The 20165-nt window shown below is 34.0% G+C and overlaps 2 protein-coding genes across 4 annotated transcripts; one reads left to right on the forward strand and one right to left on the reverse strand.

Annotated features, from left to right (window-relative positions):
• The first annotated feature begins 3070 nt into the window (after window positions 1–3070).
• LOC18443933 (Ribonuclease P protein subunit P38-like protein) lies at window positions 3071–8286 on the forward strand. Of its 3 annotated transcripts, none has more exons than XM_088860886.1 (5): window positions 3071–4042; window positions 6279–6428; window positions 6661–6716; window positions 6865–7060; window positions 7182–8286. In XM_088860886.1, exons 1-5 carry the CDS (start codon window positions 3092–3094, stop codon window positions 7200–7202), a joined length of 1374 nt encoding a protein of 457 aa, XP_088717012.1. In that variant the 5' UTR covers window positions 3071–3091; the 3' UTR covers window positions 7203–8286. The 3 variants fall into 3 exon arrangements, with proteins under 3 accessions (XP_088717012.1, XP_020529063.1, XP_011626962.2); XM_020673404.2 differs by having other exon boundaries at window positions 7734–8286; XM_011628660.3 differs by having other exon boundaries at window positions 7737–8286.
• Window positions 8287–9194: 908 nt separating this feature from the next.
• Window positions 9195–17085, reverse strand: LOC18443932 (acyl-CoA-binding protein). The gene is made up of 4 exons (XM_006854112.4): window positions 17024–17085; window positions 10270–10387; window positions 9573–9635; window positions 9195–9425 (listed from the first exon to the last, which is right to left on the reverse strand). The coding sequence occupies exons 1-4, from the start codon at window positions 17033–17035 to the stop codon at window positions 9346–9348; spliced, it is 273 nt and encodes a 90-aa protein (XP_006854174.1). The 5' UTR covers window positions 17036–17085; the 3' UTR covers window positions 9195–9345.
• Window positions 17086–20165: the final 3080 nt, after the last annotated feature.

Genomic DNA, 20165 nt, shown 5'->3' on the forward strand with positions numbered 1-20165 from the left:
GTTTTAAACCTTACCAGTGATTACAGGTTGCGCCGGTTGTCTCTAGAGTCAAATAATTCAAAAAACTTAAAAATAAAATTTAAATAATGGGAATTGGGCTATTTTGGAGTTGTGGACTCATTCGAAATGGAGATTTCTAAAAGCCTGGTTGGTTATAATGCAAGGCAAAATGTTCTTATATGTCAAGTTGCATGAGCAGGTTAGGTGTGTATTGCGCATTGAACCATTATTCCAAAATATTGTCAAATTGATGCCATGAGAATATGGTATACTAGAGTCTTCGAAATGTTTGTGGTGAGTGAATCCATTTACCTTCTTCTGTTTTTTTGGGAATATGAATTTGTTATGCTAAGAGTAAACGTCTTGGCTAGTGTTTGAATGATTGACTCGGGCTGAGTACTCAGCCTGAATCCTTGTCAAGCCAAAAAGGGTTAAAAGAAAAAAAAAAAAAAAACCTTTCAGTAATATTAAACAAAACAAATCTAGATGAGGTTAAAAAAGTAGTGAAATGGATTTTAAAAAAAGCAACTTGTAACAAATGGTATTAGTGTAAAAATCAGTATTAATAGTCAAAATATTTTCCAATATTTATCAAAATGATAAAAAAAACACAAAAAATACATATTAAAAATAAATTTCTTATTTTTTTATAATTTTGAAATTATTTTTGAATTTTATTTTTTAGATTCCCGAGTTGGACACCCAAGTCCAACTCAAAGATATTTGGGCTCTCCTGGGTGACAAGGCCGAGTTACTCGGGTGAGTCTGAGCTGGTCAACCCGAGTAATCAAACATTGCTTTTGACATCATGCTGTGGCACGGGCTACCTGATTACCTCTACCTAGCGCCTCTTCCTATTAATCATTCTTTCAAAATAAAAAAACATGTAAATGCCTAGGGCCTAATGCGAGGGCCCAAATCTAGTTCATTCTTTTGGTGCAGCTTCAAATAAGGCCCAACTTCAACTAATGACTTCAAGGTTTCACTATCTGCATGATATATTTCTGTCAGGTGCTTTGACAGACATGAAATGGGTGTCGACTCTTGTAGAAAAAATCGAACCGAAATGGTTAATCAAACATGTCTTGGAAGCGGTTCAATCAATCTAACTGATGGACTGGCCGGTTCAACAAGACAAGTCTTAAGCAGTTTAAAAAGTATTAAAAAAAAAAAAATACATAAAAAATATAATAAAATATAAAAAATATATTTAAAAAATAATTAAACAAAACACATCAAAATTAATGATTTTTTTTTTTTTTAAAGAATTGTGCCCAAAGGTTTTTTTGAAAAGTTTCAAAAAAAATGGGAAAATGTAAAAATAAGTATTAATTACCAAATAATTTTCAATATTTGCTAATGATAAAAATAAATAAAAAATACATTACAAACAAACTTCTTTGTTTTTTTTTAAATTATATATATTTTTTAATATTTTTTAAAAAATACTCAGTCGGTCATCAAAATCCATCAAAACCAAAACCAGCTAGTGGCCGGCTCCGATATAACCACATCACATCGGTCACGTTTTAGATTGCCCGATTTTCCTTCAATGGTGTGGACTCATTTATGTCCAAATTCCACCTTGCCTCGTCCAATTCGTGCAAGTACTAAGTCAGATGATTAATTAATTATGTTGGATGAAGCTATATTTTACAAATGTATATATATATAAGCTAAAAATAAAGAAAATAGAGCAATTCCACTTATACTGGGAAATCCTAGTTTCTATATTTTTTTTATTTTTTTATTTTATCATTTAGCAGAGAGATACCCTATTTTTGATAAATATTTATAAATAAATAAATAAAAGGGGAGGCATTATTGCAACTTTTTGCCTTTTCATATGTTTGGGACGACCAGGTGATTGGACGGCCTTTTTCACTAACCTTTTCTGAGACAAAAAGTTAAAAAGATAACAAATGACAAAAAAGGCTCCTGGAAATTAACGTGGAAGGGCTAAAAGATTTTGCAATCATTAAGCTGTGAAGTTTAGCTTCACAAGTATTAAAATACCCCAAAGGCCTATACTAAACCAAGTTTACTAAAATATCCAACAAGTATACGTAAAATACCTCAAAGGCCCAAACAAAGCAAAGTTTACTAAAATATCCAACCACCCCAAAGGCCCAAACTAAGCCAAATTTATTCAAATATCTAAATACCAAGGGCCCCAATTAATTGAAAAAAAGTTATGATGATGATTATCCAAACACTAAAGGCTCATCATTTAATTGATATTGTGATAATAGTAAATTCTCTAATTTTTGCATTAAAAAAATAGTTAGGAGTGGCAAGCATTGTGTGTACCTGCCCAAACCAAGTCAGCCCGTCCCTAAAAGATTAGGGGGTTAGACAACAACCTCAAGGTAAAGCTGTGTTGAGATTAGGCTAAGGTCGGCCCAGACAAATCCCCTCTTTTTTTTTTTTTATTTAGTTTGGCCCAACCCATTATGTTGTTAAATTCGCTTTGGAGTCTTTTTCGATTTATTGAGAACAATGAAGCAATTCGGTGCTTAACGAGAAAACTTCAGATTTTTTAATAATTTAATATAAATAAATTAGATAATTATGTATAAAATATATAAAAAATAATACAAATGTTTTTTAAAAAATACTTGTATATAGGTATTTCTTTTCCGATCGAAGCAAAACCCAAAACAAACCGAAAAATGCCTAAGCATCCCAAAGCGGCCTGAATCTAACCACAGCGACAACACCACGCTTCAGTTTATGGTTAAAATGTAAAAGCTTGGCCGAAACGAAACGAATTTGATAACATTGTCAACCCGGCCTGGCCCGATCCCGGTTAGGGGTAGAGCCAGGGTTGGGCCAAGGCCTCTTGGGCCCGATGACGGTCAAGTGGTTGGCCCTTTGGGAACTAAAGGCTATTTTGACAATTTAACTCAAAGCAGGGTATTTTAAGTAAGGGTATGGTATCGTGGATTCGTGGTCCCTGTATAGCAAAGGACCCAGAGAGTTACGCCTCATCTGCAGAGACAGGTATTTTTCGGTAATTTAGCCCCCTCTTATAAATTGTATAGAAAACACAGTCGCTCTTTCTCTTTCTAAGCTCTTTCTCTCACTAACCATGGATGGTGAATCAAACCAAACCCTAAAAACCAAGTTATCTCTCTCATCTGAGTCTCTCTCTACATACATTGGCCTGAGCTTCGCCCTCTTCGTAGGGTTTCTTCCGACCTCTTACCAGTCTTTAATGGCGTCTCTGCAACTTCAGAATAGGAAGCTTTCGTCCAAGCTCAGGGAAGCTGAGGCCCTAATTGAACAGATGAAGATGAGGAGAGCTGAGGATTCTAAGGCAAATGCTAAGGTAATGGGGATTTTTGCAAGCCAGAGACAAGCGTGGCAGCAAGAGAAAAACTCTCTAGTTCAGAGGCTGTCCGAGCTAAAACTGATCACAGAGAAGTTACAGAAAGATGTTGAAGAGAGAGAAGAGTTCATCGGTGTGGTTAGAGAGAGATCGAGTGATTTGCAGGGTCTGGGATCAAGGGAGAATGGGAGAATTAGGCTTTCGGACGGGTTCAATGGTGAATTAGGGTTCGAGAAAGGGGCAATGAGTGTGATACAAGGGTGCAATGGTGAAATAGAGGTTGACAATGTGGAAATTAGGGTTTTGGATGGTGTTAATGGAGAGTTGGGGTTGAAGAAAGGGGGAATCGAGTTTGAGAACGGGAAGAACATGGAGTCTCAAGCTTTTGCGGGCGCGTTGCAGGGAGATGTTGGGGAGAGAGAAGAACATTCGGGGCCTCTCACAAGGAGGCCGTATGGGTCTCAGGTTTCAGGGTTCAGAGAGAAGGGGAGAATTAAGGTCTCTGAGGGTTTTAACGAGGAATTAAGGTTTGAGAAAGGGGAGGTTAGTGTAACAGAAGGATTTCCGAAAAAGTTTGTTTCTGGAAAAGTGGGATCGCCTTTGAATGAGGAACTTAGGGCTTCTGAAAGTGTTGGCGATGAATTTGAGGTAGGAAAATGGCGTGAAGGCAAGAGATTCAGGGTCTGTCCTCAAAGGTACAACAATTGGCTGGTGCGTTCTCTCGGCTTGCGGCTTCTCCTTTTTTCTTTTCTCTAACCTCTCTGCAATTAAACCTGTATCGCTCTTTGTTTTACTTTTACTCATCATTCATTCTCTCCATCTCCCCTGTTTTCATTATCTCCCTAATTCTCTGTTTCAATCTTTTTCACTATTTTCTTTCTTTTTATCTTTGTTTTGTTTACCCAGCTTTTTTAGTGCTCTGTTTTGTGTGTACGCACCCTTCATTCTTTCTCTTCGTTTTGCTTTGACACCTCTCTCTCTCTCTAAACCATCTCCTGCCTCTCTCTCTCTAAACCATCTCCCTGCCTCCTCTCTCTCTAAACCATCACCCTGCCTCCTCTCTCTCTAAACCATCTCCCTGCCTCTCTCTCCAAACCATTTCCCCCCTTTCTCTTTCTAAGGCATTTCCCTCCTCTTTCTCTCTCTCTCTCTAGTTTTTTTTTAAAACTACCCACTCATCTCCCATATTTGTTGTCTGGAAACGACGTTGACAAGCTACAGCGTGCAGACATCTAGACATTGCCAAAACACGCTTGACCTTTTTGTGAATTTCGTTTTGTTTGTGTCTGGGCGTTTGGGTAACGTGATGGATTCTGCTTTGGACTCTAGTCCAGTGGCTCTTACTCCGAGAATGCAGAAAACCACTAAATCCAAATGCAAATAAAAGGATTCCCCACGTAGTGGATTATGATAAGAACCCCTTTTCTTCTTGAATCGATAGAATATGTACCCGTATATCTAATGTTAACAACGATGCCTTTTGATGTGGGCTGCGTAATTTATGGGCAATTTGTTAAAATACATGTGAGAGATGAACATTTTAACATTTTACCTGTGCGTGGTTTGATTTAATTTTAAAATACCTATAAAAAATCTATACGATCATGAGTTAGAATGGTTCCAAGTGCGTGAAAGAGTCTTTTGAAAATTGACTCGGCTCAGGTACTCGGGCCTTGACTCAGCCGAGTAACTCGACCGCGTACGAGTGGAGTGGACTGGTCTGACTCAAGCACTACACAGAATCAAGAAAACAAGAGTACATAAATTTTAATAAATAGTTAAAATAAGAAAAAAAGAAAGAAAAGAAAACGAAAGAGGAAATCGAATCCATTAAAAGATGAAAAAGAGGAAAAAAATTCTATAAAAGATGGGTTATTGAAATTTTTGGTTTAGAACTTGAATATTTTAAAAAAATTTAAAAAGGCAGAAAAGATAGGAAAGTTCCTAAATTATCTTAAAAACTATTAAACTACCAAAAAACTTAATTCTAACTGATATCCTGGAGTTCCTTTTCTTCTCTTGCAAATTTTATATTTTTTAAGAGGTTTATAAAGGTGGGGCGAGTTGCTGTGGTACTCGCCCCTACTCGGCCTTGCCCACTCTAATTAACTTGATTGGGTCCGAGTGGACTCGGGCAAGTCATGGAATGCTGGTGTAAAATGTTAAATAATGCATCTCTTGTGGGTCTTCTGATAAATTTATCTTAATTGTTTAAAATTGCCTATTCCTATTCACTATAGAATGAATTTTTGTATGTGATTGTGTGATTATATTTATCATAAGCTATTAATATATGCATTTCTGTCACTTTTGGAACTTATTTTCTTTGTCTTACTATTCTTGGTGTCGATTTATTTTGCCTTGTTGAAAATTTACCAATAATCTGTATAACTGCTTTAAAAAATTGTTTGTCAATTCTCATTTTCAGAAATTCGGGACTTGAGTGAACCCATATGTAAAAGCAAGTTTCTTTCTTTCCCCTATTTTTGTCCAGAATAAGTCACATATCTATCTAGTTTGGTTGATTTGGCTTTATTCATTCGAAGTCTGCAATATCGTTCGTCTTAGGTTTGGCTTTATTCATTTGAAGTCTATTGTATTATTCGTCTTTAGCGCGTGTTTTATTTTTTTTCTCCCCTGTTAATGCGTTTCTGCTCCCATTAATTCTTGATCTTGACTTTCTTCCTACCTTAGATCCTTAATCTTGATTGTATAAGGGTATGAACTTTCTTGTTCTTTGAACTGGGCCCCATTTCTTTCATTTTCTGCGTTTTGTCATTGTACTTTTCTTTGTTTTCCTATGTTGTCTCTTCCTCTCAAAACACTAGCCTGAGAACTCATTCGCATGATACCGGCCATTTCCTGTGTTTTTCACCCATTAGTGTCAAGATATGTACTTTGTAAAGAACCAAGAATCTCTCTCTGTGACAATTGTTATTGGTTGCAGATGGAGAAAAACATTAAAACTTCGGAGGGCATGGATGAAGAGAAGGTGATATGTTCATTAAAGGAATTATCAGAGGCTCTTTACTATGGGGATTATTGCTACCCTCCCTCTGCTTCCAAGCTTTGGAGCGAGAGAGCCTTCAACTGGCAGGTATTGAGCTTTCATGTCCTTTCAAGGAAACCACATGGAATTATGTTTTGATTGTTTCTCTCTAGTTCTGTTTGTTCTTTGAACTGCTCATAGTTAAAAGAATTCAATAAAGGCATATTCCAATTCTAATTGAGACATGCCCTTTCTCTTTTAATGGGAGGGGAGGCACAGTTATCGTTGTGCTCTCTCGTTGGCTTCATCTATTTACTAAATTCTATTTTCCGATTGTTAGGATACGCTTCCTCCATCTCACGAATCACAATATGACCTGAAGCATATTGTACCCAGGTATAATTTGCATTGTTATTAAAAGATTTTTCACTATTGGGTAACTGAAGTGCATTGTCTAAGTAGAATTTGGTTATTCTTCGGAATAATATCTACATTTTGAATCTCAATAAAAATTATCATTGTAATTTAGGGCTTTCTTTTCCAGGAGGGAGTCTCCTTGGAAGATTGATGGAGAGTCGATGGGCCTCTCTTCTAAGCTGAAGTTTCTTGAACAGGATTTAGTAAATTTGGAAAGTGGTGCCGATAAAGGTAAGGCGGCTTGTGTTTCAGAGATGATGAGAAAGCAGGCTAAGAGATACCAAGCACTTGTGGGCAAGGTCGAAGAGTTATGCAAGAGAATGGTAAGTCATTGCTGCTGCCTTCTATTTATTTGGATAACTTTGCTTAGTTTGGGTAATTGATTGAATTATCCAGGATATTGAGTCTTCATGACTGCATGATATGTAATCATTTTGGGTGCAGTCATCACCATCCATTCCATGAGTATGACTATAGGGCATGTTTAGTCATATTTGGTGCAATCGCCACCTTCCAATCCATGAGTTGGCTCCTGATGAAGAGTTAGTGGGATCCACCATCATGTCTGACTCTTAGCCCATCACCATCCAGCCCATTTGATTGGACAAATTTTGATCCTCATGACCGTAAATTTCTTATGGTTGTGAGGATTATAGTAAACTTTACCGTTTATGGTCATTTCAAGGGAGGTAAACTAAAGATGGCTGTGTGACTTTCTTGTCGAAGAGGAAATGTGAGGTAGGACTTATTGCTATCTTGCCTATTGTCAATTCCAAGACTATCACTGCTTGATCATTTTTCCTGGCAAGATTCAATTGTGAAATTGATCCGGAGAACAGTTTCAATCAGCGCTAAGCCCTGCCTGATCATTCATGCTTATCTTTGGGCATTTGTCATGTTCTATACACATTTCTTTTAATCGTTTTCTATCATGTTTTGTATATATATATATAGATATATTCTCTCTTACTATATCGAGCATGCTCATATTTTCAGCAGGCAAGCGACCCTTGTGAACCTAACCTCGATTCAGGAAGCCGAAAGCATAGACAAACTGAGTACTTGAGTGAAGTTGCCAATATTCAAGAGTGGGCAGCTGAGACGGGGCATAGATTGGTGGCTATAGAATCGGTAACAACTCCAAGTCGTTTAAATAAAGGCATGGCTGAGCTTGCCAAGCCTAGCATAAGACGCTCTCTTGATTCCACTAAAAACAACTTCAAGGAAATTCAGAGGATTCTTGAGATTAGGCTGGCTAGAATCACAGGTGATCTAGAGGGAATGCTAGCTCAAGATGGTATGTCACATGTAAGTGATCCCTATTTCTCGAGATATTCATATAATTATTGATGAATTTGCAGAAGCAAATGTATTTGTACGTATGTAAATCTTAGAATTTGGTTTGAATCGTAGAATTTGGTTTGAACCTGCAACCTCAAGGGTGTCTGTAACAAGAAGCACCATTCACTTGAGTGATAGGTTCTTCCCCTGTATCTTGGCATGTATATATTGGTTATTGTGTTCTTCAATTTAGACCGGAAGCTCAAAAGAGAGAATGTATGGCTTATGTCACTTGGCTATTATAATGTTCCCAACGCTCTCTTACAAAGCAGGTAAAGTGGTGATTTTATCAGAGAGAGAGGTAGCTAAAGGAATTTTGTTATCTATATTGGGTAGGTGTTTTTCATTATCTCATCAAAAAGAGTTTTGTGGCCTCTGATACTTTCTAAAGTTAGAGAGTGTGTGTGTTTTGAAGCCGGGAAAGTATAGAATGAGACCGTTTACCTTTTATTCAAAGTGGTCACAATAATCTTGACCATTGGATGTAAAGTTGGGTGGCTGCAATTGTTCTATTGATCAAGGTCAAATTTCAAAATTTTTTTTTTCAAATTTTGTAACACATCCAAGCGCTATCAAATTTCACATCAAATGGTTGTAAAGAATTGTGACTACTTTATATAAAAGGTAAAAAGTCTCATTGTATACAATTCTTATTTTTGGTACTTTTGTGTGTGGAGAGAGAGAGAGCGGCTTAGCTTTTTGCCCCGGTAAGATTTTACAAATTTGGGAGGTTTACGATGGATCAGATTAAGGTTAAAAACAAATAGATCGGTGACCTAGATTGCCCATCTGGAAACCAAAACGTCTAGTAAAAAATCTCAAAATTTTTTAAAAATAATATGTGCAGTTATGTTAAAGAATCGTCCAAAAGGATGTTCATAAGGGGAATTGGCCGGTTCCTGATATTTTGGGGGACTTGGATTGACCTCCCTCTTATTCCCAATCCGGATCGCTTTTTTTATATACCCTGGATCAGATATTCAGAAGTTCCCCAAGTACTTGGGGGTCGCCCCAGGTATGCTACCCTTGATATGGGATATTTAGTGACTTCTTCTACATGTAATTTACCATATTGCGAAATAATGAAATAAAACCACCTCCAACTGAAACAGAAAGGAAATGGAAACATGGTTACATCTATTGCAAGTAGAAATGAAGGTTAACTATAAGTCTCATCGACATAAACTGAACTAGAAAATAAGTCTTTGTTGTCTTTTCTCTAAATACCATGGTGGAATTATCGTTTTCATTATTGGAGGAAATGAACTTAAGCAGCAGCAGCTGCTTCTTCCTGTAATTGCTTTACCTTGGTAATGTAGTCGCTCATTGCCTCATCCTTGGATTTTCCTGTCAAAATAAGAAAGAAACAACATCATCACTTTTTTTATCCATTTGGGGCAACAAATTTAATAAATGGAATTAAAAAACAAATATTTGAATATCCTGAGGTCGAGGTATTTTTTTATTTTTATTTTTATTTTTTAAACTCAATACCTTCAACAGCCTTCCATGCGTCCCATTTTGCTCTGTCCCTTGGATTAAACATCCCAGGTCGGCCTGTGAAATAATTTAATAAAAAAGGAAGATAATTTAATAGAAAAATTTAAAATGAAATCATTTCCATTCATATTCTCAGGAAATCAATTGAACTTTTTTTGAGAATAAAACCATCTTGGATGACAGAGCAAGCAAGTGCATAATAATCTAAAAAGAAAAATTGAGAGGAAGGCCAAAGCTCAGAGGCAGATGTACATCGTTTGGGTGGAAGAGGTCAGGGGTTCAAACCCTTGAAAGAAGGAAAAATGGGAGCGACTTCAAACTTTGGACATCAAAATGATTAGTCATGAAGAGGAAGCTAATATGATTTACAAATTAGTTTTTGTACTCATTGAAACAGAACTTTCACCATAAAATTAAAAAAAAAGGACTACAGTACATGTAATACTACATCCTACATTCAAATCATATCGCCCAACAACCCCAACAAAAAAAAAAAGGAAATTAATAATAATAACAATCTAAATGAGAGAGAGAGAGAGAGAGAGAGAGAGCGCACAAACAAAAATAGCAAGAGAAATTGAGAGTCTGAGAGAGGAACACAACAAACTAGTAAGTGAAAATGAGATAATGCATAGCAATCTAATAAGAAAAATGCAACACATAACAAGAGTAGAACGAGATGAGAGCTTACTAGTGTTAACAGGGCCAACAGTGGCTTGCTTGTAGAGGCCATAGAGAATAAGCTTATCAGCATCGGTGGTGGTTGGGGGCAGACTCTTGGCTTTCTCTGCATATTCTTCAAACTCTTCCTAACCTCCCCAAAACAAGCAAATAAATAAGTCAAATCAATATTGCGTGGTATGGTCTCAAGAGAGACCCGTGGGGTCACGAAGAAATTGAAAAGGGTAAACTAGAGAATTCTCGGTCTTGAGAAATAAATCTAGGAATTGGGATTCTAAAGACCAAGGTCTTATAAAATGGATTGGAGAACAAAAAAAATAAAAAATAAAAGCTCAGGCTGGAACCAGCCGTTTCCTAGTCCCGATATTTTGGCAAAACCAGACCGGCTGCACTAGTTCTCCGTTTACCCTTTTTCCTAAAGGTTGTTAAGGACAAAAAATAAAATAAAATAAAACAAAACAAAAACAAAAACGTTTGAGGCCATGTGGAAGTGGACCCAAAACTGTCCCGAAAACTCCCTTTCCCTTTTTTTTTTTTTAAAGGTTGTTAAAGACAAAAAAAAAGAAGAAGAAGAGTTTGAGCCCATGTGGAAGAAGACCCAAAACTGTCCCGAAAATAACCTCCGCACCACTAGCTCAAGAAAGACCACTATCAAGAAATGGAATAGGAGAAATTGACTCGGCTTTTGGTGAAAATTACTACAGTATTAAGAAAAAAAAAATTAAAGGAAAAAGTTTATATAAGGTGTCCACTTTATACTGTATAAGTAGAGTACACCTAAAAAATAAATAAGTGAAAAAGGTTGCTTCATCCCTCCAATTGATCATTCATCTCGACTTCGATATATATGAATATGAAAGAAAAATTGAATTTCAAGTATTAATCATACCCAACTTTGTAACGTATTATGTAGATCATCTATTATCAAGATATTTATATGTTCATAGATTTGTTAAATTTACACCACTTTTTGGAACTTTCAATTTCATAATAAGGGTAAAAATATATTTCAGGATGATCATAAGAGTTTGCGAGCCTAAAATTATAACGAGATCCGTACTGTGATTGTTTAAGGTTCACACCTTATACAAACCTCATCCAAGAATGAAACACGCATAAAAACCTCAAAAAGAAGTAATAAGTGAAGCTGCATAAGCCTTTTCAGTAAATGACGAAACCAACCTTGCTTTTTAAACTAGGATAAGTGAAAAAGACGCTTTCTTGATTCTAAACCTTTGAAGATTTACAAAAATAACATTGTGCGCATTTATCCAATCGAAGCAGTAAAAGAATTAGGGGAAAAGCATTAAAAAAAGCTAAAAATGGAAACTAATTAAAAATCCGTACATGGAAAGCAAGATTACAACTACATTTTCTAAACTGAAAAACCGAAAATAATATATTTTTATGGCAGTGCCATCCATAAGAGGAAGAAGAATGAAAGCCTCGCTCATTAGTCATTGTGTTTTAAAAGGAAAAAATGAATAATAAATACATAGTAATATTTAAAGAAAGGAAAGAGGAAAGGTGCTTCAACATAAATCTAGGCTTCCCTTATTTTTAAAGGAAGAAGTTTATAAAAGGTTGCGGCTGAAGAAAAAAGGCACGCCTTCTTAAAAGTGTAGGGTTCTCATAATCCATCGCTTGTGGAATTGGAAATCTCAAATATTTGGATTCCATCCAAAATTGTGTACACAATTGAATGGAAAATAGATGAATACATCTAACCATCGAATACAAGAAATATAACAAAAACTAAAATCACACCACAACTGCATACGATTTACATGGCTCATCCCGTACGGCTATGCCCACGGTCTGGCCAAGTAGAAATTCACTATCACAAAAAAAAACCCTATCTGCTACATTGCTACTGAAAAGAGAGAGCAACTAAAAGACTTCAAAAATAAAAACCTTACCAACTCAAAACTCATAGGAAAACCGCCTAAGCCATGTGTCTCTCTTGGAAACCCATCGCTGCCCATCCCTAAAAGAAGTGACATTAAAGGAGTACAATGACTTCTTTGACTCCCTTTTATAAGGAGGGAAAGGTTTCTATACTTCCCTACTATATAAAATTTCTATACTTCCCCATCCCCATTTCTATACTTCCCCGTCCAACCACAGATGAAATAAACCATTGACTGTTTGATTTAGATCTGATGCCTCAAAGTATTTTAGTTTTAGTTTTTGTTCTACAAATTATATGTATATGAAATTTGGTATATGCTATAGGCGTACCTAAAAAAAGTATAAACAAACTTTTAAGGCTATTTTGATCATTTTATTTTATTGAGAATTATATATATATATTTTCTACCATTGCAAGTTCAGGAGAAGAATGGTGATGTCAAAATGTTTTGTACAAAAAAGTTAAAAATAAAATACTGTAGAAGCGTGACTTTGTAATTGATCCATCTCAGCCGTTCATTCAAATATAACGGCTAGATAAAGGGACGTATAAAACTACCATACATTAGGGGAAGTATAGAACTACCATACATTAGGGGAAGTATATTAGGGGAAGTATAGAAAGCCTATCTTTTGAGAAAAATATAAGTGTGAGGTTTTTATTTTCACCAAATCTAAAAAAAGTCCGACGAACAAAGTTGTTCCCAACTGAATAAACGTCTAATTGATGTACAGATGGGGGACTAAGATCCATTCGAGGAACATGGGACTAATTGAAATAATGAACGTCCCAAGAGACTCATTATTTCAATTGAGATAATGAAAAATCATTTTATTTTTTTATTTGAAAGCAATTGGATTTTTTAAAGTGTCAACCACACTCTTTTCTTGTAAACACATTTTGGGATATATAATTTTGTTGGAAGAAAATATCGTAAAAAATAAAAAGTCATTAAATTGCCATAAAATATGAAAAGTGCTTAAAATTTTTGAAATCATTCTTATTTCATTCTCATTTTTTTGTCTCACATGAAAAGTACATAAATAAATAGAAACGTAGAGTAACCTATCTTTCATTTCCATCTTTTTTTATATTCAAGATTCACTTAGATCCAAAGAAAAACATAAATAAAACTGAAATAAAGTCTCCTAAATTATACCACATAAAACTGAAATAAGCTGAATAAAAATTTAGGAGACTTTAAAACTGAAATAAGCTGAATAAAAATTTATAAGTAGAATAAAATAACGAGGAAAGAAATCTAGGAAAATGTTTATATAAGGATACAGTCTCATACAATTGAAGTATGATGCACTTCCAAAATTGTTCCGGCATTGGAGAACCCCCAATTCATCACTTTGACCCCGAGAGAAAAAAAGAAAAAGAATTCCAAGTCCAAAAAATAGTATACCTTGTAATAAGATATATGGACCGTCTATTTTCAAGATTTTTAAATAGAAGTTTTATTTTTTAGATTTTTAAGTGTTTATTTATCTGCTCGATCTGTATGATTTTTAAAATTTAAAATTTCATAACTAGGTCGAAAATAGATTTTCAAGCCATCATATAATTTTCGACACTGGAATGACATCTCTAAGCAAATTTTAAGGGTACAACTTACTTCTACACTATAAGGGTATAAGGAGGCAACCTTATACAAATGTCACCTAAAAATATAAGAAGTTAACCTTGTACTTTTAAGGTAAGGCGCACCTCAAATTGATCATCGCAAAACTGAGATGTATGGATACACCTCAAATTGATCATCACAAAATCGAGATGTATGATTATAAAATGAAAAGTAAAAATAATTATGAAATGTAGTTCATTTTATAAAAAATATGTCCTTTAACACGAGGAGAATGGTTTGAGGCCTTGGTAGTAGTATTGTCGAGCCCCGTGGATAGGTATCTGACTCCATTCTCATTATGGAGAGATTTCTGAGTCCATCTCATTAAAAAGTGAAATAGAAAATATCTCCATATTCCTTATTTTTAGAGTTTATTTCTTAATAAAATTAAGCTTTTTTCAACCCTTGGCCACTTTAAACATATTTAACCTATTTTTTAACCTAAACAAAAGTAAACATATTTAACCTATTTTTTAACCTAAACAAAGGTGCAACTTTAAACATATTTAACCTATATTTTAACGTGCAACTTTAAACATATTTAACGTATTTTTTAACCAAAACAAAGGTAAACATATTTAACCTAAACAAAAGTGTCATTTTAAACATATTTAACCAATTTTTTAACCTAAACAAAAATAAACATATTTAACCTATTTTTTAACCTAAACAAAAGTAAGAAAAACATGCTCTTTCTAAAACCAATCTATTTTCTCTCTTCATTTATATACTCCAAACTTCTCTTTAAACCTATTTTTTAACCTAAACAAAAGTAAAAAAGACATGCTCTTTTTAAACCCAATCCATTTTCTCTCTTCAATTATATACTTCAAACTTCTCTTTAAACTTATTTTTTAACCAAGACATGCTATTTCTAAACCCAATCCTTTTTCTCTCTTCATTTATATACCCCAAACTTCTCACAACTTCTCTCTTTCTCTCTCTTGGTGAGTGTTTCACTCTCTCTCATCATCTAAACACTTCTCTCTCTTTGTGTTTATCCAAAAGCCTCTCTCTTTTGTGTTTATCCAAACATCTATCTCTTTCCTATGGTAAACTCTCACCACCAAACATATCAAACATCTCTTATTGTTTATATCTCTCCTCTCATATTTTTTCAAACACCTCTCTCTCTTATGTTTATCCAAATACCTCTTTTTTTTCTCCAGTAACCTTTCACCACCAAACAAATTAAACACATCGAAGAGAGAGAAAAAAGGGGTGCGACACATCTCTTTCTCTCCTCTCTATATAGTTATTATGGAGAGGAGAGAGAAGAAAAGGGATGCGAGGAAAGAGAGAGAGATAACTCCAGTTAACTTTGAGAGGATAACTTCTAGAAAAAGCATATATTGAGTTGTTTAGCCCAAAAAAGAACTAACTTTGGGAGGATGGCTTTTAGAAAATGTATGTTTTTTTAAATTTGTTTGGCCCAAAAAATGAGATAACTTTGGGATGATAGCTTTTAGAAAAGCTACATCTTTTTAGATTTGTTTGACCCAAAAAAGAGATAACTTTGAGATGATGGCTTTTTAAAAAGGGAAAAGTTTATATAAAAACGAGGCTCAAAACAATCAAATTTGAGCCTATATCAATAATTTTACTAGAAGAAGTTGTTTTGATGCCCGAATATTTTCAAATGGATCATCTTGAAGCATGGCCATGAGAAAAAAAATAGATTTCAAATTTTGAAAATAGTGTATTTTGTAAAGTATTTTTTGACGGTCAATTTTCAAGATTTTCATAGATATGTCGATCTACACTGTTTTTTAAGCTTTAAACTTTATAAATCATAGATCTGTCCATTGTTTTTTAAGTTTTAAACTTTATAAATCATAGATCTATCCACCTATATTATTTTTGAAGCTTTAAACTTTATAAATAAATATAAAAAGATATTTTAAAGCTATCACAAATATTTCCAATATCGAAACTGCATTTCTCGATACTATTTGAAGGGTAGGGCACTCTAATGTGATTGTTTAGAGCCTATGCTCTATACAAACCGCACCCAGAAAGGGAAAAGTTTATATAGAGCTCTATACAAACCTAGGCTCAACGGCATCCTTTAAAAAAATGTATGTCTTTTTAGATTTGTTTAGCCCCAAAAACACGTTTGAAGTAGCTAAGAGGTGAAAATAAATAAAATATACAATTTTTATATTTTAATGTTTCAAGATATCTTTCAAAACTTTGGTTAAACCTCAAAATAAGGGGTATCCCAATATTTTTCAAAAAAAAAAAATCCTTTTAACATGAGTAAAGAATATGCCACGAATTATGCTTCAAATAATATATAATGCTTCTCCAATACATTAAAAAAACACGTGTCAAAAAATTTGACCATTTCTATTTTCATGATTTCTGCTTCACATTTATTTAAGATATCATAATAAACTGAAACAAAAAATTATAAAAAAATTGAAATAAGAAGAAATGGAAAAATTGCGGACAAAGCTAAGTTCAATAAACCCTTGCTAGTATTTTTTATTCTCGAACTGCATTTCTATAATTCACCGAGTCTGGGAAAAGGACGAAATTAGAAGACAATAAACTAAAATTAATAAAATAAAACCATTAAGTTAATACGAAAAAGCAAAGCACTTTTAAAATGAATCATTTTTTTAAATCATTGGAATTGTCTCATAATCAGGCCGATTAATAGTTCATCTGAAAATTTAGAATTCACCTGTGTTTAATTTTTACTTTTCCGGTTTACTTTTCCGGCATTATGAAAAGGTAAATAGCAGTGTCTAACGAAAGCAAAAACTGAAATTAAAGGAAATATTTTTTGCGAAATGAATAAATTTTAGAATCTGACTCGAAAATCCTTCAATCGAAGTAAAAAAAAGAAGACCAAAACTCAAAAAACAAAGCGAGTCTAAGATGATCAGACGGTCCAGATCGAACATCGAGCCGTGCGACCGAGAGATCTGGACCTTTCGTTCAATGAGGGCTCATTTTCTTGAAACTGGGATGGAATCAGGGGAAAATCATCCATTAAAGCACAAACTTTATGATAAAGCTGCAAATAAACGGTCCAGATCTGATATTACAGCAACTGGGAGAACTGGACCGTGGATAAAATGAAGAAACATTTATTTAGAAACTAACATGCAATCAGGAACAAAATAAAGCCATTAAAGCTCAAATTCCACTGCATGTACTGTAAATCTAAAGGAATCTGACGGTCCAGAGATGTGTAGCGTCAATGGAACGTACCTTCAATCCCATTTCCTTCTTCTCCACCTATGCCTCTTTCGGTTTGTGGAAAGCTCTGATTCAGAGAAAGCAGAGCAACGGAAACTGTTTTATACCACAACAAGGTAAAAATGACCTAATAATATGTCGAATTTGCGAAAAAGCCCCAGAATCTTACTATGGATGAGAGGGTAATTGAACTGCTCTAATCTTTTACACAATGGACAACGCACCCTAATGATTAAAGAGCACAAAATACATTGCCCTTTTGAGCCTTGGCTTCATTAATAAAAAGTAAAGCCTCACCTTAAATCCTTATATCATTATAGTTATTTGGATGGGGGCTCTAAAATTAATTTTCAATTCTAATTATGAAATTTGAAGGTAAGAAGTATAAATCATGCCGATCTATAAGCACTTAATTTTAGAGTGAAATGGATAGTTTAGATAATGTGTTACAATCTACGGTATTTTTAAAGCTTGAAATCTTTTTTTTTTTTCTTATAACTGCATGATCAAGGCTGAGCTGATCGATTTGAAGATATTATAATGCATGTATCAATGAGTTTTGAGGTGAGGCTTTACTTATTTCGATTGGGTTGTAGCCCTATCTAATCATTTTCTATATTAAAATTAGTGATATATTGAAGGGTGCGGTTTGTATAGAGTCGAGGCTCTAAACAATCAAATTAGAGCCCACTTACAAATAGCATCGAGAAATGCGGTTTTAATATTGAAAATCTTTGTGATAGCCTTAAAATATATTTTCATCTTTAATTATAAAATTTAAAGCTTTAAAAATAGTGTAGAACGAGCATATCTATGAACACTTGGAAACTTTGAAAATTGACGGTCTAAAAATGCGTTACAAGATGCATTATTATCAAAACTTGAAATCCATTTTTTTTCTCATATCCATACATCTTGATGTTGAGATGATCAATTTAAAGATATTTAAGCATCAAAACAACATCTTCTAATAAAATTTTTGAGGTGGGCTCTAATTTGATTGTTTAGAGCCTTGAATCTATATAAAGTTTTCCCTATACCGAATGGTCATTTTGTGTTGATACTGAATGTTCATTTTGTGTTGTAAAAGGAATTCACACTTACTCATATTTATCAAACGTGATATCAAATGTGAAATCTGACAGCTTGAATAGCTCTACCAGCTTGATTTTCTGTTTAACAATCAAAGATTGGGAGCCCTTTCAACTTAAATAAATGATATTATTGTACAATGGCCTATCTTGTGAGAACGGAAACTCCAATAATCGTTTAGCCGATAAAATACTAGTTGCCTTCATTTCAGTTTTGGACACGGTTTTGGTGAGTCAACTAACTCATCAATTACCGTGCAGTCCCTTATCTATCTAACGTCCATATCTAAGATGGATATAAAAAAAAATGTTACATCCCTAAAAGTTAAAATGGACGACAAAGTTAACCAATTCTTATAAAAAAAATGGAGGAAAAAGAAAGGAATTCAAAATATATCATTTATATTTTTTGAAAAAGATAAATTCCAAATTAGATCTCATTGAACTCTAAAATTTTAGATTAAAAATAAGGCTGACTCACCAAACACTTTTCCTTTAGTTTTTAAAAAATGATGAAAATGTTGTTAGTGCCCAAGATTGCAACCCGTCATGTAGTCGCCGTAATATTGAAACTAATGTTTTAAAAACTACGAGCCAGCTAGGAGCCACTGAGTGATTGGTTTGGGTCCCCTAAAGAGTCCAGGCCCGGAGTGAATTTTTTATAATCGGTCATCTATGTTAGAGAAACGGTCAATAAGGCCCGAGAATCGCTCCGAGTCTTTTACAAAATTAGTGAAGAAACACCCATGCCATTCCTTCAGTAGAGGCCGTTATTTTCAATCCACTACGGGCATTGCATTATGTAAAACAATATTTTTGCAGATTTTGAATTTTTTATAATATTTTATTTTTCAGAATAAACACTCAACTTTTTAAAAAATCATATGTTTCATCTTTATCATTTTGCAATATTTCCATAGCGTTTATTTTTTTATGTACAATAGTTATTGCATCATGGAAAGTAATATGGAGATTACAATTTTTCAATTTTCTAAACAAAATTTAATCAAAATGCCTATTTTAGTTGATCCATTAGATGCAGACTCGAGCCGGTGCTAGGTGAGTCAAATAAAATGTATCTTGTGTTTTATGACACACCCCAATCTTATCATATTTCACATAACAAATAAAATGTATCTTATGTTTTATGATACACCCCAATCTACCATATTTCGTTATTTATGTGATTAAAAGTAATTGTGATCATCTTATATTATAAGATCGATTTTATAATTTAAAAAATAAAATCATTTTTTTGTTGTTTTAAAAATAAAAAAAAGTATACAAACATACTATTTATTTTTAAAGCAACGGGCTCATAATCACTCTTGTCTGTTAAATTTTAATTCAGGCGGTTGTAGTGTGTTATTGACTAAACCTAAAGTTTAAAAATAAATTTCTTAAAAATAATTTTAAACCATTTAATTTGTCAACGAATGGCTAAAAATGATTATGACCTCCTTATAATAATAAACGGTCTCGTAGCATACAATCCCTAAAAATAAAATCCACGGCAAATGATTTGTGCAAAAAAAGTTTTGACTAAATTTTCCTCACAATTATTAGCATCTACAAAGACAAGGTTGTTTTGAGCATTTAAAGAAATCTCATGACCATTTTGGTCATTTAAAGAAATCTTATTTTTAAAAATCGGTTCAGGCCAGAAAAGCGAGGCCCTTTCCAATGGATCGTCAGTCATCTAACCCAAATTTAGCTTTAGAGCAAAGCAACGGCTGAGATACCATATCTATGTCATTCACTAGATCTCAACCGTTACCAGCCCTAAATACATACACATGTCCAAAACAGCAATAGACACTTAGCTAAGAAAAGAGCCGTAGATAAGAAGATGCAGATATAGGTGACTTAACAGGAATAACATGACACGTGTCAAGTACAGGTTAGTCTAAGTTATGGATAGCGGGACCCATCCATCCATAATTGTAAAAAAAAAGTTTATATAAGTATGCAACCTTATACTGTAGAACTATCGATGAACTTCAAAAATCCATTGAAAAAAAGGTAGTTTTAATGTTGAAAAACCCTTTGATTGATCATCTCGA

Source organism: Amborella trichopoda, chromosome 3 (assembly GCF_054954075.1).
Source record: "Amborella trichopoda isolate Santa Cruz 75 chromosome 3, AtrichopodaSantaCruz75HAP2 v2.0, whole genome shotgun sequence".
NCBI classification, from domain to species: domain Eukaryota; kingdom Viridiplantae; phylum Streptophyta; class Magnoliopsida; order Amborellales; family Amborellaceae; genus Amborella; species Amborella trichopoda.

What these genes read in the sequence shown, in the direction of transcription:
- LOC18443933 (XM_020673404.2), top strand. Translation starts at nt 3,092, where the DNA reads ATGGATGGTGAATCAAACCAAACCCTAAAAACCAAGTTATCTCTCTCA. An exon ending in AAAGGTACAACAATTGGCTG is followed by an intron (nt 4,043 to 6,278) that starts GTGCGTTCTCTC and finishes TATTGGTTGCAG; the next exon opens with ATGGAGAAAAACATTAAAAC. An exon ending in AGAGAGCCTTCAACTGGCAG is followed by an intron (nt 6,429 to 6,660) that starts GTATTGAGCTTT and finishes TCCGATTGTTAG; the next exon opens with GATACGCTTCCTCCATCTCA.
- LOC18443932 (XM_006854112.4), bottom strand. An exon ending in TGTTGGCCCTGTTAACACTA is followed by an intron (nt 9,636 to 10,269) that starts GTAAGCTCTCAT and finishes ATTATTTCACAG; the next exon opens with GCCGACCTGGGATGTTTAAT. An exon ending in CGCATGGAAGGCTGTTGAAG is followed by an intron (nt 9,426 to 9,572) that starts GTATTGAGTTTA and finishes TTATTTTGACAG; the next exon opens with GAAAATCCAAGGATGAGGCA.